The sequence below is a fragment of the Ursus maritimus genome, unplaced genomic scaffold (assembly GCF_017311325.1).
Source record: "Ursus maritimus isolate PB19 unplaced genomic scaffold, ASM1731132v1 scaffold_35, whole genome shotgun sequence".
NCBI lineage: Eukaryota > Metazoa > Chordata > Mammalia > Carnivora > Ursidae > Ursus > Ursus maritimus.
The window spans coordinates 17,058,132-17,071,142 of record NW_024426119.1 but is presented as its reverse complement, the minus strand read 5'-3'; the positions used below and the strand labels follow the sequence as shown (position 1 = coordinate 17,071,142).

Genomic DNA, 13,011 nt, shown 5'->3' with positions numbered 1-13,011 from the left:
TGTGTGTGTGTGTGTGTGTGTGTGTGTGTCACAATTGCAAAAGTACAATCTTTTCGTGGTTTTGTGAGGTTGGATTCCAAGAGTAGAAGAGTCGAGTCCAAAATCCCCATAGATCATCTTGACTCTTATAAGCAGTCTTACTTGTAAATGATATATCCTGTGAGAGTTACAGTTTTTTTTTCCTTTTTATTCCATATGTATATGTTGCAAATTAAAGCTCTTTATGTAGAACCTACTGCTTTATGGTGAGACTGCGAGGCAAATAGACCACATTAATTAACCTTTTCTCATAAATCTGCATTTTTATGTGTTGGCATTACTTCACCTGAAATATGTGCTTCAACACTAATAGCCAGTAAGTGCTTTTTAAGACATGTGCTATAACGTCCTAATGGGCTCCGAAATTATACCCCAAGTTATTACAGTATCTTCTAATAGCTAGCTTTGTTATTACAAGGATTATTTTGTATATCTAAGAAGTCAGTACGTGCCAAATTTGGAGTAACAAGATTTTACATCAGTTGGCCACTGTGGCACGTAGACGTCAATGAAAATAATCAAATATTAGTGCCTATGTCTCCCGAGTCTTTTTAAATTTTACGCACTGTATCAGTAAATAATTTTGAGCATCCCATCTGTGTGTGGAGTTTTAAAAATTAAACTATACATTTTTATATAATCACAAGCTAATACCTCAATGTATAATGAAAATTATGGGGAAGTTCATATAGCCTCAATAATTTTACGTATTTTGGATAACTGGTGAGATTTAATTATATCGTTACTGTTTTTACCTTGGAATGGAGAAAATTAGCTCTGCCATTGTCATTGTTTATCTGTGTCTCCATCTTTGATAATAACATCAAACTGATGTTCACAGAAATCTTTTTGAGCAACATGTCTGTCTGTGAGAGACTGTTTAGTTAAAACCTATATAATATTCGTAAATTTACTCTACTGAACAATATGTTGAAAAGCAGATAAGTAAGAACTGCTGTCAGTTACAGCACGGTGGCACATCTCCTCTCGTCTAGAACTGGCCCATACCATTTCTGACGTTTAACCATCCAACTTTGGAACTGCAGATATAATCCCAAAAGGAATTCTTACACATTTCTGGGACTATAAATTGACAGGATGACTTCAGAGAATAGTAAGGCAATACATAGAAAGTTGAAAGTGTGCATCCTTTAATCCAGCAGTTCCACTTTCTGTGTCTGTCTTAGAGGAAGTCTTACGTGTATGTATAACACACATGCGAGGATACGTGTTTCACCATTCTTCCTGATAACAAAAAACACTAGAAATAGTCTCTTTCTCAGTAGGAGAATAGATCCATTGTGGTTTTATTTGTATAATGGGACATTTTATAGCAGTAAAAATGAATGAACTAGGTGTCTCTTATCAACATGTATCTCAAAGCATAATTTTGCAATGGAAGTGCACATTTCAAAAGGGGTAGATACTATATAATCCCATCTGTTTAAATGTATTGAACACAAACAGTAATGTATTTTGTTTACATAAATATATGTTAAAAGTTTCAAAATCTACATGGAAATCATGTATACTAACCTTTTGCTAATGGTTATCATGAGGTCTGGGGTGACAATTGAACTGTATCTACACTTTTAATTTCTGAGAGAGAGAGAAGAGGAGAAGGAGAAATAGTCTGAAGCAAATGTGGGAAAACATTATTCTACCTGCTGAGTAGATTGTACTGTTGGCTATATAGATGTCTATTCTTTCCCATTCTTTTGAATATTTTTTCAGTGTTTCACAACAGAAAGTATTTAATAAAATACATGCTAATATGTGAAAGTCAGAATTTGTTAAACTGACTAGAATGATAGTTGTTTAAATTTTATTTATTGGATTTTATCTTCTTGTTTCTGATTTGTTCTCTGTACTTCCAAATCACAGTATAATTACTGTGAATGGTCTAGAAGTTAAATCAGTTGTCAATAAATGAGGATTTTTGTATATAGTTATTTTTTTTGTTTTATAGGAAAAACGTCAGAGAGAGGCTCATTTTCCCTGTACAGCAGAGACACCGGATTACCAGGCTGTCAAGTAAGTTTAATAAATACAAAAGTGAGATCATTTTTAACACATAAATAAAGGCTTTGATAGAGAAAGTAGAAATTGATCCAATTTCACCATTATTTGTGCCTTTAATTTGTGACTAAATGTGGTAAGATTTTAGTAATCAAACATATTTTCTTCTCCCTCTGCTTAAAATGGTTTCTCTTCCCTAATTCACCAGGCTTGTCTTTCTCTATCATCAAAGATTTTCATAACTTACCTCCATTTTAACTGGAAGCAAAGTAACAATTATCTTCCTATCCCTTTCCAAAATTCTTATATCATTTCTGAAAATGATTTTTGCAGATATCCTCATAAAAAAGAACAGAGCTGCTGATATATTACATGAAGAACATACGATTGCTCTGTGTAGCTTTACTGTCCTGTAATGTTAAACTTGCTAATGTTCTAAGTATTTTCATTTCAGTCCTTACACTCTAACCAATTCCTTAGGCTTCCAAAAGTCTCTTTGACTTGGAAACATTGTTTCAATTCTTCCATATTCCTTAGCATGTTGTATTTTTACTAAAGGCCATCTCTCTGCCTTCTCCCTCGTATCTTTAGAGAGAATCCTGAACACTCAGTTTACCTGTAGATTCCCATCAGAATCAAGCCAAAAAGAATAGAAAGGCAGAATGTATGGCATTTGTTTTCTGCCGTCTGCATGCCTTTCATGAGGTCCACCCTAATTTTAGACATGGGCATTTGAGCCAATTTTAATTCTCATTTCTAACAGTATGACTCCATTTAATGTATATCCTGTAATTGTGCCATTCAAAGTCAGAAGACTTAGGTTCAAATCCCATCTTTACAAGTTACTGACCGATGGTCCTAAGACAAGTCATTTAACCTTCAATCCCATCTCTGCACCGATTTCCTCTTTTGAAAAATAGAATTAGCAGTTTTGCTTCCACTACTTTATAGGTCTCTGAAAGTTAAATTCCATGTACTTATGAAAGCATTTTACAAAATAAATCCACATTTAAAATTTTTTTTCCATTCATATAATCTACAAAACAAAAGCTATTTTGTTTTGGGGGGGTTGTATTATTTATTCAAGTCATTATATTCGCAGTCTCGTCAGAAAAGGTCATTATTGTTGTTCCATGAAATGTCCCTTATCGAATCGCTTGGAGTTCTCACTTGGCTTCGGGAAATGAGACTTAGCACAAATCCTTGGCACAACCCCATCAGAGGCTGGTAACGCATAACTCCAGTGATTCTTTCCTCCTTTATTCTCACCATCCTCTCTACATAGATTGGGAAGTGCGTGTGCATGAATGAAGCACACATGTAAGAGCGCACATGGATAAATGCTGGAGCAGAGGATGAGTTGAAACAGTGCCCAGTAGTGGTATTATAATAGGGTAACTTGCAATGATTTTCTTTGTTATGTTAAATCATCCTTGCATTCTTGAGATAAACTTCACAGAAGTTATTTTGAATCCTTAATATTATTTTTAAGAGACCAAAAGGTTTGAGAGCCACTGGTCTAATGTTAACACTATTGCTAAACTTGAGGGAAAAATGATTGTAAGCTCTTAGAAACTACAGCTGCATCTAATGTATCAGTTAATGCTTATATTAATGAGTTTCCACGTACATTTTTTACACTCCCTTGGCAAAGGTATTGCTATTTAGTTAGGATCAGTGGTAAGCTCTATTTATATAATTCTCAGGTTTTGAAAAGACAAATCTTAACAGTTTTTCCAAAGATTAATATGTGTTTATACCAGATTTAATTCCTTTCTTCTCATGATTTTTGTTTTTTTAATTATATAACTATATAACATATAATTATATAATTAAGTATAATTAACATACAGTGTTATATTAGTTTGAGGTGTACAATACCAGATTTAATTTTCATATCAGAAAACATTTATTTTAAACCTAGACACATAGCACTGTAATAACAGTTGCTGCCATTTACTGAGAATTGAGCCAGGCATTGAATTAAACATGATTACATTTAATCCTATTAACAACACCCATTTTTCAGATTGGAAAATGGATGCTTTCCAGAGGTAGTAAGTAATTTGCTCAAGGGCACGCATCTAGCAAGTGGTGAACCTTCTAAACATAGGGTTGATGCTTTTAACTACGATGTAACTATACTGCAGCGTAACAGTCTCAGGTTCCTAGTCTACACCCTTACTACCCTTTCATTTTAATTTGTTTGGTCTAGGCGGGACCTGGGAATTTATATTTTCAACAAGTGCCCTGGGTGATGCTAATTCACGTGGACTAGGGATTATGCTTTGAGAAACTCAGTTCTTCTCTATATGCCAAATGTAAGCATCTACAGAGTATAAAAAAGGAAGAAACTATAAGATCACTATTTAACAATTGTTTTATAACATTTTGGAGAGATCTGGCAGGCCTGCGGAAAAGAGAAACAACATTACCAGGATGTATGAAATGCAAAATAACAATATTGCTATATACAAGAAATGTAAAGGTATTCAAGTGAGGGAAAGATTTATTTGTAAAGAATTCACAGAACTAATGCATGAGCCCCAAAGAGGAAGCCAAAAATTCAGCACATAGGAGAGATTTAACTGCAGCAAAGACAAATGGCATCAGTGAAAATAGGAGGGCTCTTAAAACAAGTAAAAGAATTCCTGTCTGTGAAAGGAACAATGGCGTTGCTATTTATTATTGTTAGTTAGCTCTCGCTATGCTGCAGTTGCTAGACAAAATTATAATGGATGGCACCAGCGGATTTGAGGCCTAAATAGTAAGCTCAGGATATTCAAGAGTTAAAAAAGATGTATCACTCCTATTCAAAGAAAAACCTGTATTCCAAACAGTATTTGTTATCAGGGGTCAGAGAAGACAATACACTAAAACAACAAATTGGCTCCCATTTTGTCTTACATATTCACAAGTGACATAAAAATCTTAACCACGCAATGATAATAGAAGGAAATGTAAACAGTGACTGCAAAATTATATCCAAACACCACTTTGAAACCATTTTTCTTCAACATAATTCCCAAAGGAACATTAACTCTCCTATTAATGTACATAAAATGCTGCTGACATTCTACAAAATTCAGTCTAATTTAATAATGCCTGATGGACCTTGCTTCATGTTAAGATGATGTAATAATATGTTGCTAAATGAGTCTCCTCATATTACTTTCATGGCAATCCCATAACTGATGAGCCATTAAAAGGAAGCTGGTGTAGCGGTATTACTGGAAACACTGATAGATCATTCTGCAATTGAATTTTTTTAATTGATTCAACACAGAACATAGAAGCCAACATCTTTATTAACCATAAGTATAATACTTCACTGTGGTATGAAAAATCCTTTTATCATTACAACAGTTTTTCCCTGATACCTGTTAAGCAAGTATGTGTTCAAGTAGTTCTTGTAAGTTTTTCTCCAAGTGTTCAAACCCAGAAGAGGCAGGGTCTTGGTTTTTTTCAAAGAGATTTAAGTTTCATCAGCTTTCAGATATTATATGCTTTGGAAAATGACAAATAACTTTAAACTCAGGTAGCACTTAGTTATTTGGAAATTTACCCATACCATTTGCTTCTTAGCCATCCTCTTTTCCCATTATAGCCAGTCTCACTATATACAGACATTTGATAATGATAAAATTATAAGAGTCAATACGTCAGGAAGGTACAACAATGATAAATGATACATAGTGATAATAACTTTAGGTATATAACCTGAGCTTTAAAATAGATGAAGCAAATATTGATAGAATTAAAGAGAGAAGTAAATACAAAATTATAGTTAAATGTTTAATATCTCTCTTAGCAACTGACAAAATAACTAGACAAAAAACAGTTCAGTATCAACTGCCTTGACCTCATTGATATTTATAAAATGCCGTTCTCAACAAATGAAGAATATACATTCATTTTGAGGGTATATATTCTGTTCAACAGGATTGAGTCATGTGCTAATCCATAAAACTAGTGTCAGTAAATTGAAAAGGTTTGAAATCATATAGCATATTGTCTGACCAGAAGAGAATTAAATTAGAAGTTAGTAAGATACTTAGGAAAAAAAACAACTATTTGAAAAGTTAATGACCCATGTGTAAACAATCTGTTGTTTTAAAAAATTAGAAGGGAATTTAGAAACTATTTCTAACTGAATTATAATGAAATATGATATAACAAAATTTGTTGGTGCAGCTGAAACAGTGCCTAGAAGAAAAGGTATAGCTGTAAATGCTTGTATTCAAAAAAAAGACCCGAAGTATACAACCTGAGGTTCTGCCCTAAGAAGCTAGAAAATGAAGCACTAAATAAATAGAAGGGGGCAAATAATACAAATAAGAGCAGAAATCAATGTAATACTACAAAATTAATAGAAAATCCAACAAAACCAGAATTTATTTTAAAAGATCCATAAAATTAATAACTCCTAGCTAGACTGATTAAGACAAAGTGAGAGAGGGAAGAAGAGGAAAGAACACAATTTACCAATATCTAGAATAGAAGGGAGTACCATTAAAACCATATATACATGAAAAAGGTAATAAAGAAATACTGTGAATAACTTAACTCAGTAAATTTGACAACTTAGGTGAAATAAATTTCTTGAGAAATACTTACAAAAAGGGACAAGATAAACAGAAAGTCTGAATAGCTGTGCATTAGTAAAAATAATTCATTTCAAAAACCCACAAAGAGTGATGAGCACCAGGTGGTATACGGAATTGTTGAATCACTATATTGTACACCTGAAATTAATATAACACTGTGTGTTAACTATGCTGGAATTAAAGTAAAATAAAATAAAGGTGGGGGAATAAAAGTTGTTTGTGAGAGAAAACCTACAAAGAAAGCTTGAGGGTCATGGTTTCATTGGTGAATTCTTTCAAATGCTCAGGGGGAAAAATACAAATCTCATGCAAACTATTTTAGAAAATAGAGAAGTGGGAAACACTTTACAGCTCATTTTACGAGGTAAGCAGTAAAACAGCACATGTAAGTTTGGTTGAACATTTGAAAATCAGTCAGTTTAGTTCTACGCATTAACAGAAGTAAGGAGAAATACAGTAGATCTCCATAGTTGTAGAAAAGGTATTCAACAAAAATGATATACTGATGATAAAACCTCACAACAAACTAATCATAGAAAGAACTTCCTCAGTTTGATAAAAGACATACATGAAAGATCTATAACTAACATCATATTTAATGGTGAAAGACTAAATGCCCCCTCCCCCTCAGTCTTAGGAACCAGGTAAGAATTTCCATTCTTATCACTTGAATTTTATGTACTGGTGTAATAAGGCAAGAAAAAAAAAAAAAAGACAATTTGGAAGGGGATAAATTAAGCTGAATTTGTAGATGACATGTTTGTGCACATGGGAAATCCAAATGAATCGTCATGAAAACTTTTAGAACTAATAAACCTTTAGCTTTGTCACAGGATATAAAATCAATCTAAAAATTAATTATATTTCTACACACCAGCAATGAACAATTAGAAAATGAAATTAACAAAAAAGTACTATTTATAGTTACCTAAAAGAGCATAAAATACTGAGGGATACACTTAACAAAAGATGGTAAGACTTGAACAATGAAAACTGTAAAATATTGCTGGGAGAAATCAAAGAGGAGCTAAATAAATAGATATGCCATGTTCATGAATTGGAAGACTCTGTATCATTTAGATATCAGTTCCATTAGGCCATAGATTTAATGTAGTCCCAATCAGAATTCTAACATTCTTTTTTTTAGACATTTACAAGATTATTTCTTCCAGCTAACTAACAGGTACATGAAAAGATGCTCAACACCACTCATCATCAGGGAAATACAAATCAAAACCATGATGAGATACCACCTCACACCTGTCAGAATGGCTAAAATTAACGACATAAACAACAGCTGTTGGCAAGGATGCAGAGAAAGGGGAACCCTCTTACACTGTTGGTGGGAATGCAAACTAGTGCAGCCACTCTGGAGAACAGTATGAAGATTCCTCAAAAAGTTAAAAATAGAACTACCCTGTGATCCAGCAGTTGCACTTCTAGGTATTTACCCAAAGGATACAAAAACACAGATTCCAAGGAGTACACATCCTGATGTTTATAGCAGCATCAGCAACAGTAGCTAAACTATGGAGAGAGCCCAAATGTGCATTGACTGATGGGTGGATAAAGAAGATATGGTGTATATATAATACAATGGAGTATTACTCAGCCATCAAAAAGAATGAAATCTTGCCATTTGCAACAACGTGGATGGAGCTAGAGTGTATTATGCTAAGTGAAATAAGTTAGAGAAAGACAAATACCATGTGATTTCACTCATATGTGGAATTCAAGAAAGAAAACATGAACATAGGGGAAGGGGAGTAAAAATGAGAGGGGAAACAAACCAAGAGACTCTGAATGATAGAGAACAAACTGAGGAGTGATGGAGGGAGGGGGAGGGAGGTGGGGGATCGGTATTAAGGAGGGCACTTGTTATGAAGAGCACTGGGTGTTACATGTAAGTGATGAACCACTGAATTATACTCCTGAAACCAATATTGCACTGTGTGTTAACTAAAATTTAAATAAAAATTTGGGGAAAAAATGAAAATAAAAGTTCATTGGGAAAGGCATAGGATTAAGAAGTGCTAAAACAATCCAAAAAGAAAGGAGAAAGGACTATACCTGATTTCAAGACTTACTATAAAGCAATACTAATCAAGACGATATAGTATAAAGATTGACAGACCATTAACAGAATAGAGTCCAGAAAGGGACCCACACCTATACGCTAAATAATGTTTGATAACAGCACTCTAGCAACTCAGTGAGAAAAAAACATCTTTTTAACATATGGTGCCGGAACTACTGAACTATCAGTATGAAAAGAAAAAAAAGAACTTAAACCGTTACCTTATACCATACACAAATTTGAGATAGATCATGGAGTTAAATATAAAAGCTAAAGTAATAAAGCTGCTGGGGAAAAAATAGATGAATGTCTTTGCCACTTACAGGTAAACAAAAATTTCGTAGGGAACACATAAAAGCATCAAACATGAAAGAAACACTGATGAATTGAACTTAAAGGGGTGCCTGAGTGGCTCAATCGGTTAAGTGTCTGCTTTCAGCTCAGGTCATGATCCCAGATTCCCTCTCTCTCTCAAATAAATAAACAAAATCTTTTTTTAAAAAATTAAAAATTTGTGATTATCAAGAAAATGAAAAGAAAAGCCACAGATTGGGAGAAGGTATTTGCAACTCATATATCTGACAAATAAAATGATCCCTGACAACTCAATGATAAAAAACAAGCAACCCAGTTTGTTTTAAATAGGCAAAACGTGGCACCGGGGTGGCTCAGTCAGTTAAGCATCTGACTCTTGATTTTAGCTCAGCTCTTAATCTCAGGGTCATGAGTTCAGCCACTACAACATGGAGCCTACTTAAAAAATAAGTAAATGAATAGGCAAAACACTTGAATAGACACTTCACATAAGATAACACAAATGGGGAGCACCTGGGTGGCTCAGTCAGGTAAGCATCTGACTCTTGGTTTTGTCTCAGGTCATGATCTCACTGTTGTGGGATCGTGCCCCCCTTTGCGTTCTGTGCTCAGCAGAGAGTCTGCTTCAGATTCTCTCTCCCACTCTCTCTCTCTCTCTTGCTCTTGCTCTCAAAAATAAACAAAATCTTTTTAAAAAAGAAAAATACAAATGGGCAATCAGCACATTAAAAGTTCCACATTATTAGCTGTTAGGCACATGAAAATTAAAACCAGAGTGACATATCAGTATACAGCTACCCAGAATAGCTGAAATTAAAAAGATGATATATTGTTAGCGGTACTGTAAAATGGTATAATGACTTTAGAAAGCTGGCGGTTTCTTATAAAGTTAAACATGTATCTGCCCCAAGACTCAGCAGTTTACTCCCAGATATTTATCCAAGTGAAAACATTGTTCACAAAAAAGCTTTCTCCTCAAAAATGTTTATAACAGTTTTACTCACTTTAGCCTAAAACTGGAAACCCAGATGTTCATCAAGAGGATAATGGATAAATGAACTGTATCATGTTCATACACTGTGTCATTCAGCAATAAAATGGAATGATCTAATGAGCTCAGTAATGTTATGCTAAAAACAGGTCAAATCTCAAAAATACTGTATGGCTCCTTTTGTATGAACGTCTGTAATAGGCAAAACTATCCTGTGTTGATAAAAATCAAATCAGTGGTTGCCAATAGGAGGGTTCTTCTATATAGGGACCCCTGTTGCTGAAGTAATAGAAATGTCTGTCTTGATATGCATTCATCAAAACTGATTGAGTAGTTCACTTAAGATCTGAACATTTTATTGTATGTAAATAACAGTTTTTAAAAAATGAAAAGTGAAGAGCAGTGCTAGAGAATGTATTCTACCTGACTCTAACACTCTTGGTGTACAGCTCTGGCAATTAAGCAGCATAGTACTGGCCTGACTGAGAAATACGACACTGGAACAGAATATAGCCCAGAAGTACACCCATGCTTTATTTGGTTGATTTGATTTTTAGCGGTTTGCCAAAGTAGTCCAGTGGAGAAAGGAAAGGGTGTTTTGTTTTTAAGAGATGCAATAATAAATGGATATTCATATGGACAGATATAAATGTCAGTCCTCTCACACTAAACAGAAAAATTATTCAAGATGGATCCTAGACCTAAATGTAAAAGCTACAATTACAAAGCTTTAAGAAGAAAACATAGGAGAATATCTCCTCAATTTGGGGGTAAGTAAGCAAAGCTTTCTTACACTGAATACAAAAAGATAAAAACCGCAAAAGAAAAAAATGATAAATTAGACTTAATCAAAATTAAAGACTTATAAAAAGGCCTAGGCTTAAAAAAAAAAAAAATGAATTGACAGCCACATCCGGTAGTCAATACTTGCAAAACCTATCTGACAAAGAACCGATATCTAGGATATGTAAAGAAGGAACTACAAGTCTATAGTAAAGTTACCCAGCGCTTCTGTGGGTTTTCTCTTCATGGCAGGAAGTTTAAGTGCAGTGGACGAACAAATTTCCAGTCCCTTCTAGACTTGCAATTCCGTGGTAATTTCAAGAACAGAATCATTTTTAGTTGGTAACAGGACTATAAGTTGCTTCATAAAAGATTCTTGTGGTATAGCTACTTCTCTTTTTCTTTCTCTTGCCTCCCCCTCCTTCCCATAAGGCTGCTGTCCTAAGGAGGACAATTTTCCTTAGCCACTGAGAACAAATAGTTCTAGAGTTTAACTGTGTTGCTTGATGAGGTGATTTCTGACAGTATACTTAGAGACACCTTTAAAGGGTGAGGCCTGTGGAATAATTTACCCAGGCTAAGATATCCACAAGAATATGAGAAAGTCTTACTGCCCGTAGGGGAGAAAAGTTTTCCTCAGCCCTCTTAAGGTTCCTAGCTGGGTTTGAAAAGCAAACTGACAAAGACAGATTAACAGGAGAAAAGCATACAGATTTACTTAATATAAGTTTTATTACAGTCTTCATAAAGAAATGAAGACTGAGGGGCGCTTGGGTGGCGCAGTCGTTAAGCGTCTGCCTTCAGCTCAGGGCGTGATCCTAGCGTTAACGAGATCGAGCCCCACATCAGGCTCCTCCGCTATGAGCCTGCTTCTTCCTCTCCCACTCCCCCTGATTGTGTTCCCTCTCTCGCTGGCTGTCTCTATCTCTGTTAAATAAATAAATAAAATCTTAAAAAAAAAAATGAAGGCTGAAAGACACAGACTTATGTACATTTATGCTAGGATTGATGAAGAGTGGATAGTCATGGAAGAATATGAACAGATTAAGGAGTATGAGGTAGTTGTAGTAAACTAGGGGAAATTTAATAAGGCCTATTTCTTAAGATTCTTCTTGACATCCGTTTGTCTTTGGAAATAGGATGTTCCTTTCCTCCTGGCATAGGGAGGTCCTCTCACATGAGGATGCTATGGCCTATTGTAGGGAAGAAGGGCCTGGGAGGGAGCAGTTAGAATGACCTTCCTGCTCCTGGCAGTTTCTCAAACTCCTCATCTTAAACTATTCAATGTGTCAAGGTACCATGTTTGGAAGTGGTGTATCTTGAACCCTATCATTGCTTTTACTCATAAAATTAAGTTGTTAAGACAGAATTTTTAATGTGTTTTAAAGTATTAGTAACCCTGATTGTTTCATCTCTAGATTTCTTTTGGTTTTGAGGTAGTTTTTTAATAAATTTCTATACATTTAAAATAAATTTCTTAAGTATTTGAGGTGATTTACTTTATTTCAAAACTACTTTAATCAAATAACGGGAGTTTTGCACAGATTTCATAAGACTAATTACAGATCCATATTCTACAACATAATGTGTTCATTGCATTTTAACATTTCATTGGCTAGATTTTAGTATTTTTACTGTTCTTTATTTTATTTTTAATAGAAATCCCTTTTTATCTAAAAATTATTATGCCCTTAATAACTACTACATTCCCAATTTAAAAAAATCTATTGTAACTTCCATTTTAAAAGCAAACCAAATTCACTTACAATTTAAATGCTTCATCTTTTCTCTCCTGCTTCTTGGTGAAAATGTCAAGGAAAGAGCTTCACACACTATAGGACTTGATTAAAAGATAAGGAATCAACAAGAATTTGCTTGTCTTACCATGTATAAGAATCTTGACCAGGCAACAGGATATAAAAGTTTTAGCATCAGTCCTCAAGAAGCTTATGTTCTGGATGGGGGAGACTAGCTCTGTACACACAGAAAATTATTTAAGATGATAAGATAACTTGTAGTAAATCTCAAGAAAGTGGCACAGATGTGAGTTAGAACTCAGAAGAGAGTGAAATTAATGTGATTTTGATACAGAGAAGATATTGCAAAGGAAGTATACAACTCTAAAATCTTGGAGAATGGGCAAAATTTGAACAAGTAGAGAGGAAGACATCTTAGGGAAA

The 13,011-nt window shown here is 34.3% G+C and overlaps 1 protein-coding gene across 3 annotated transcripts in view; it reads left to right on the top strand.

The window, feature by feature from the left end:
- TCF12 (transcription factor 12) overlaps positions 1 to 13,011 on the top strand; it is a 350,911-nt gene that overhangs the window by 239,431 nt on the left and 98,469 nt on the right. For all 3 annotated transcript variants that reach the window (XM_040620599.1, XM_040620598.1, XM_008706019.2), the window contains one exon: positions 2,009 to 2,073. In XM_040620599.1, coding sequence (XP_040476533.1) covers positions 2,009 to 2,073 — 65 coding nt within the window. The remainder of the gene's footprint in view (positions 1 to 2,008; positions 2,074 to 13,011) is intronic.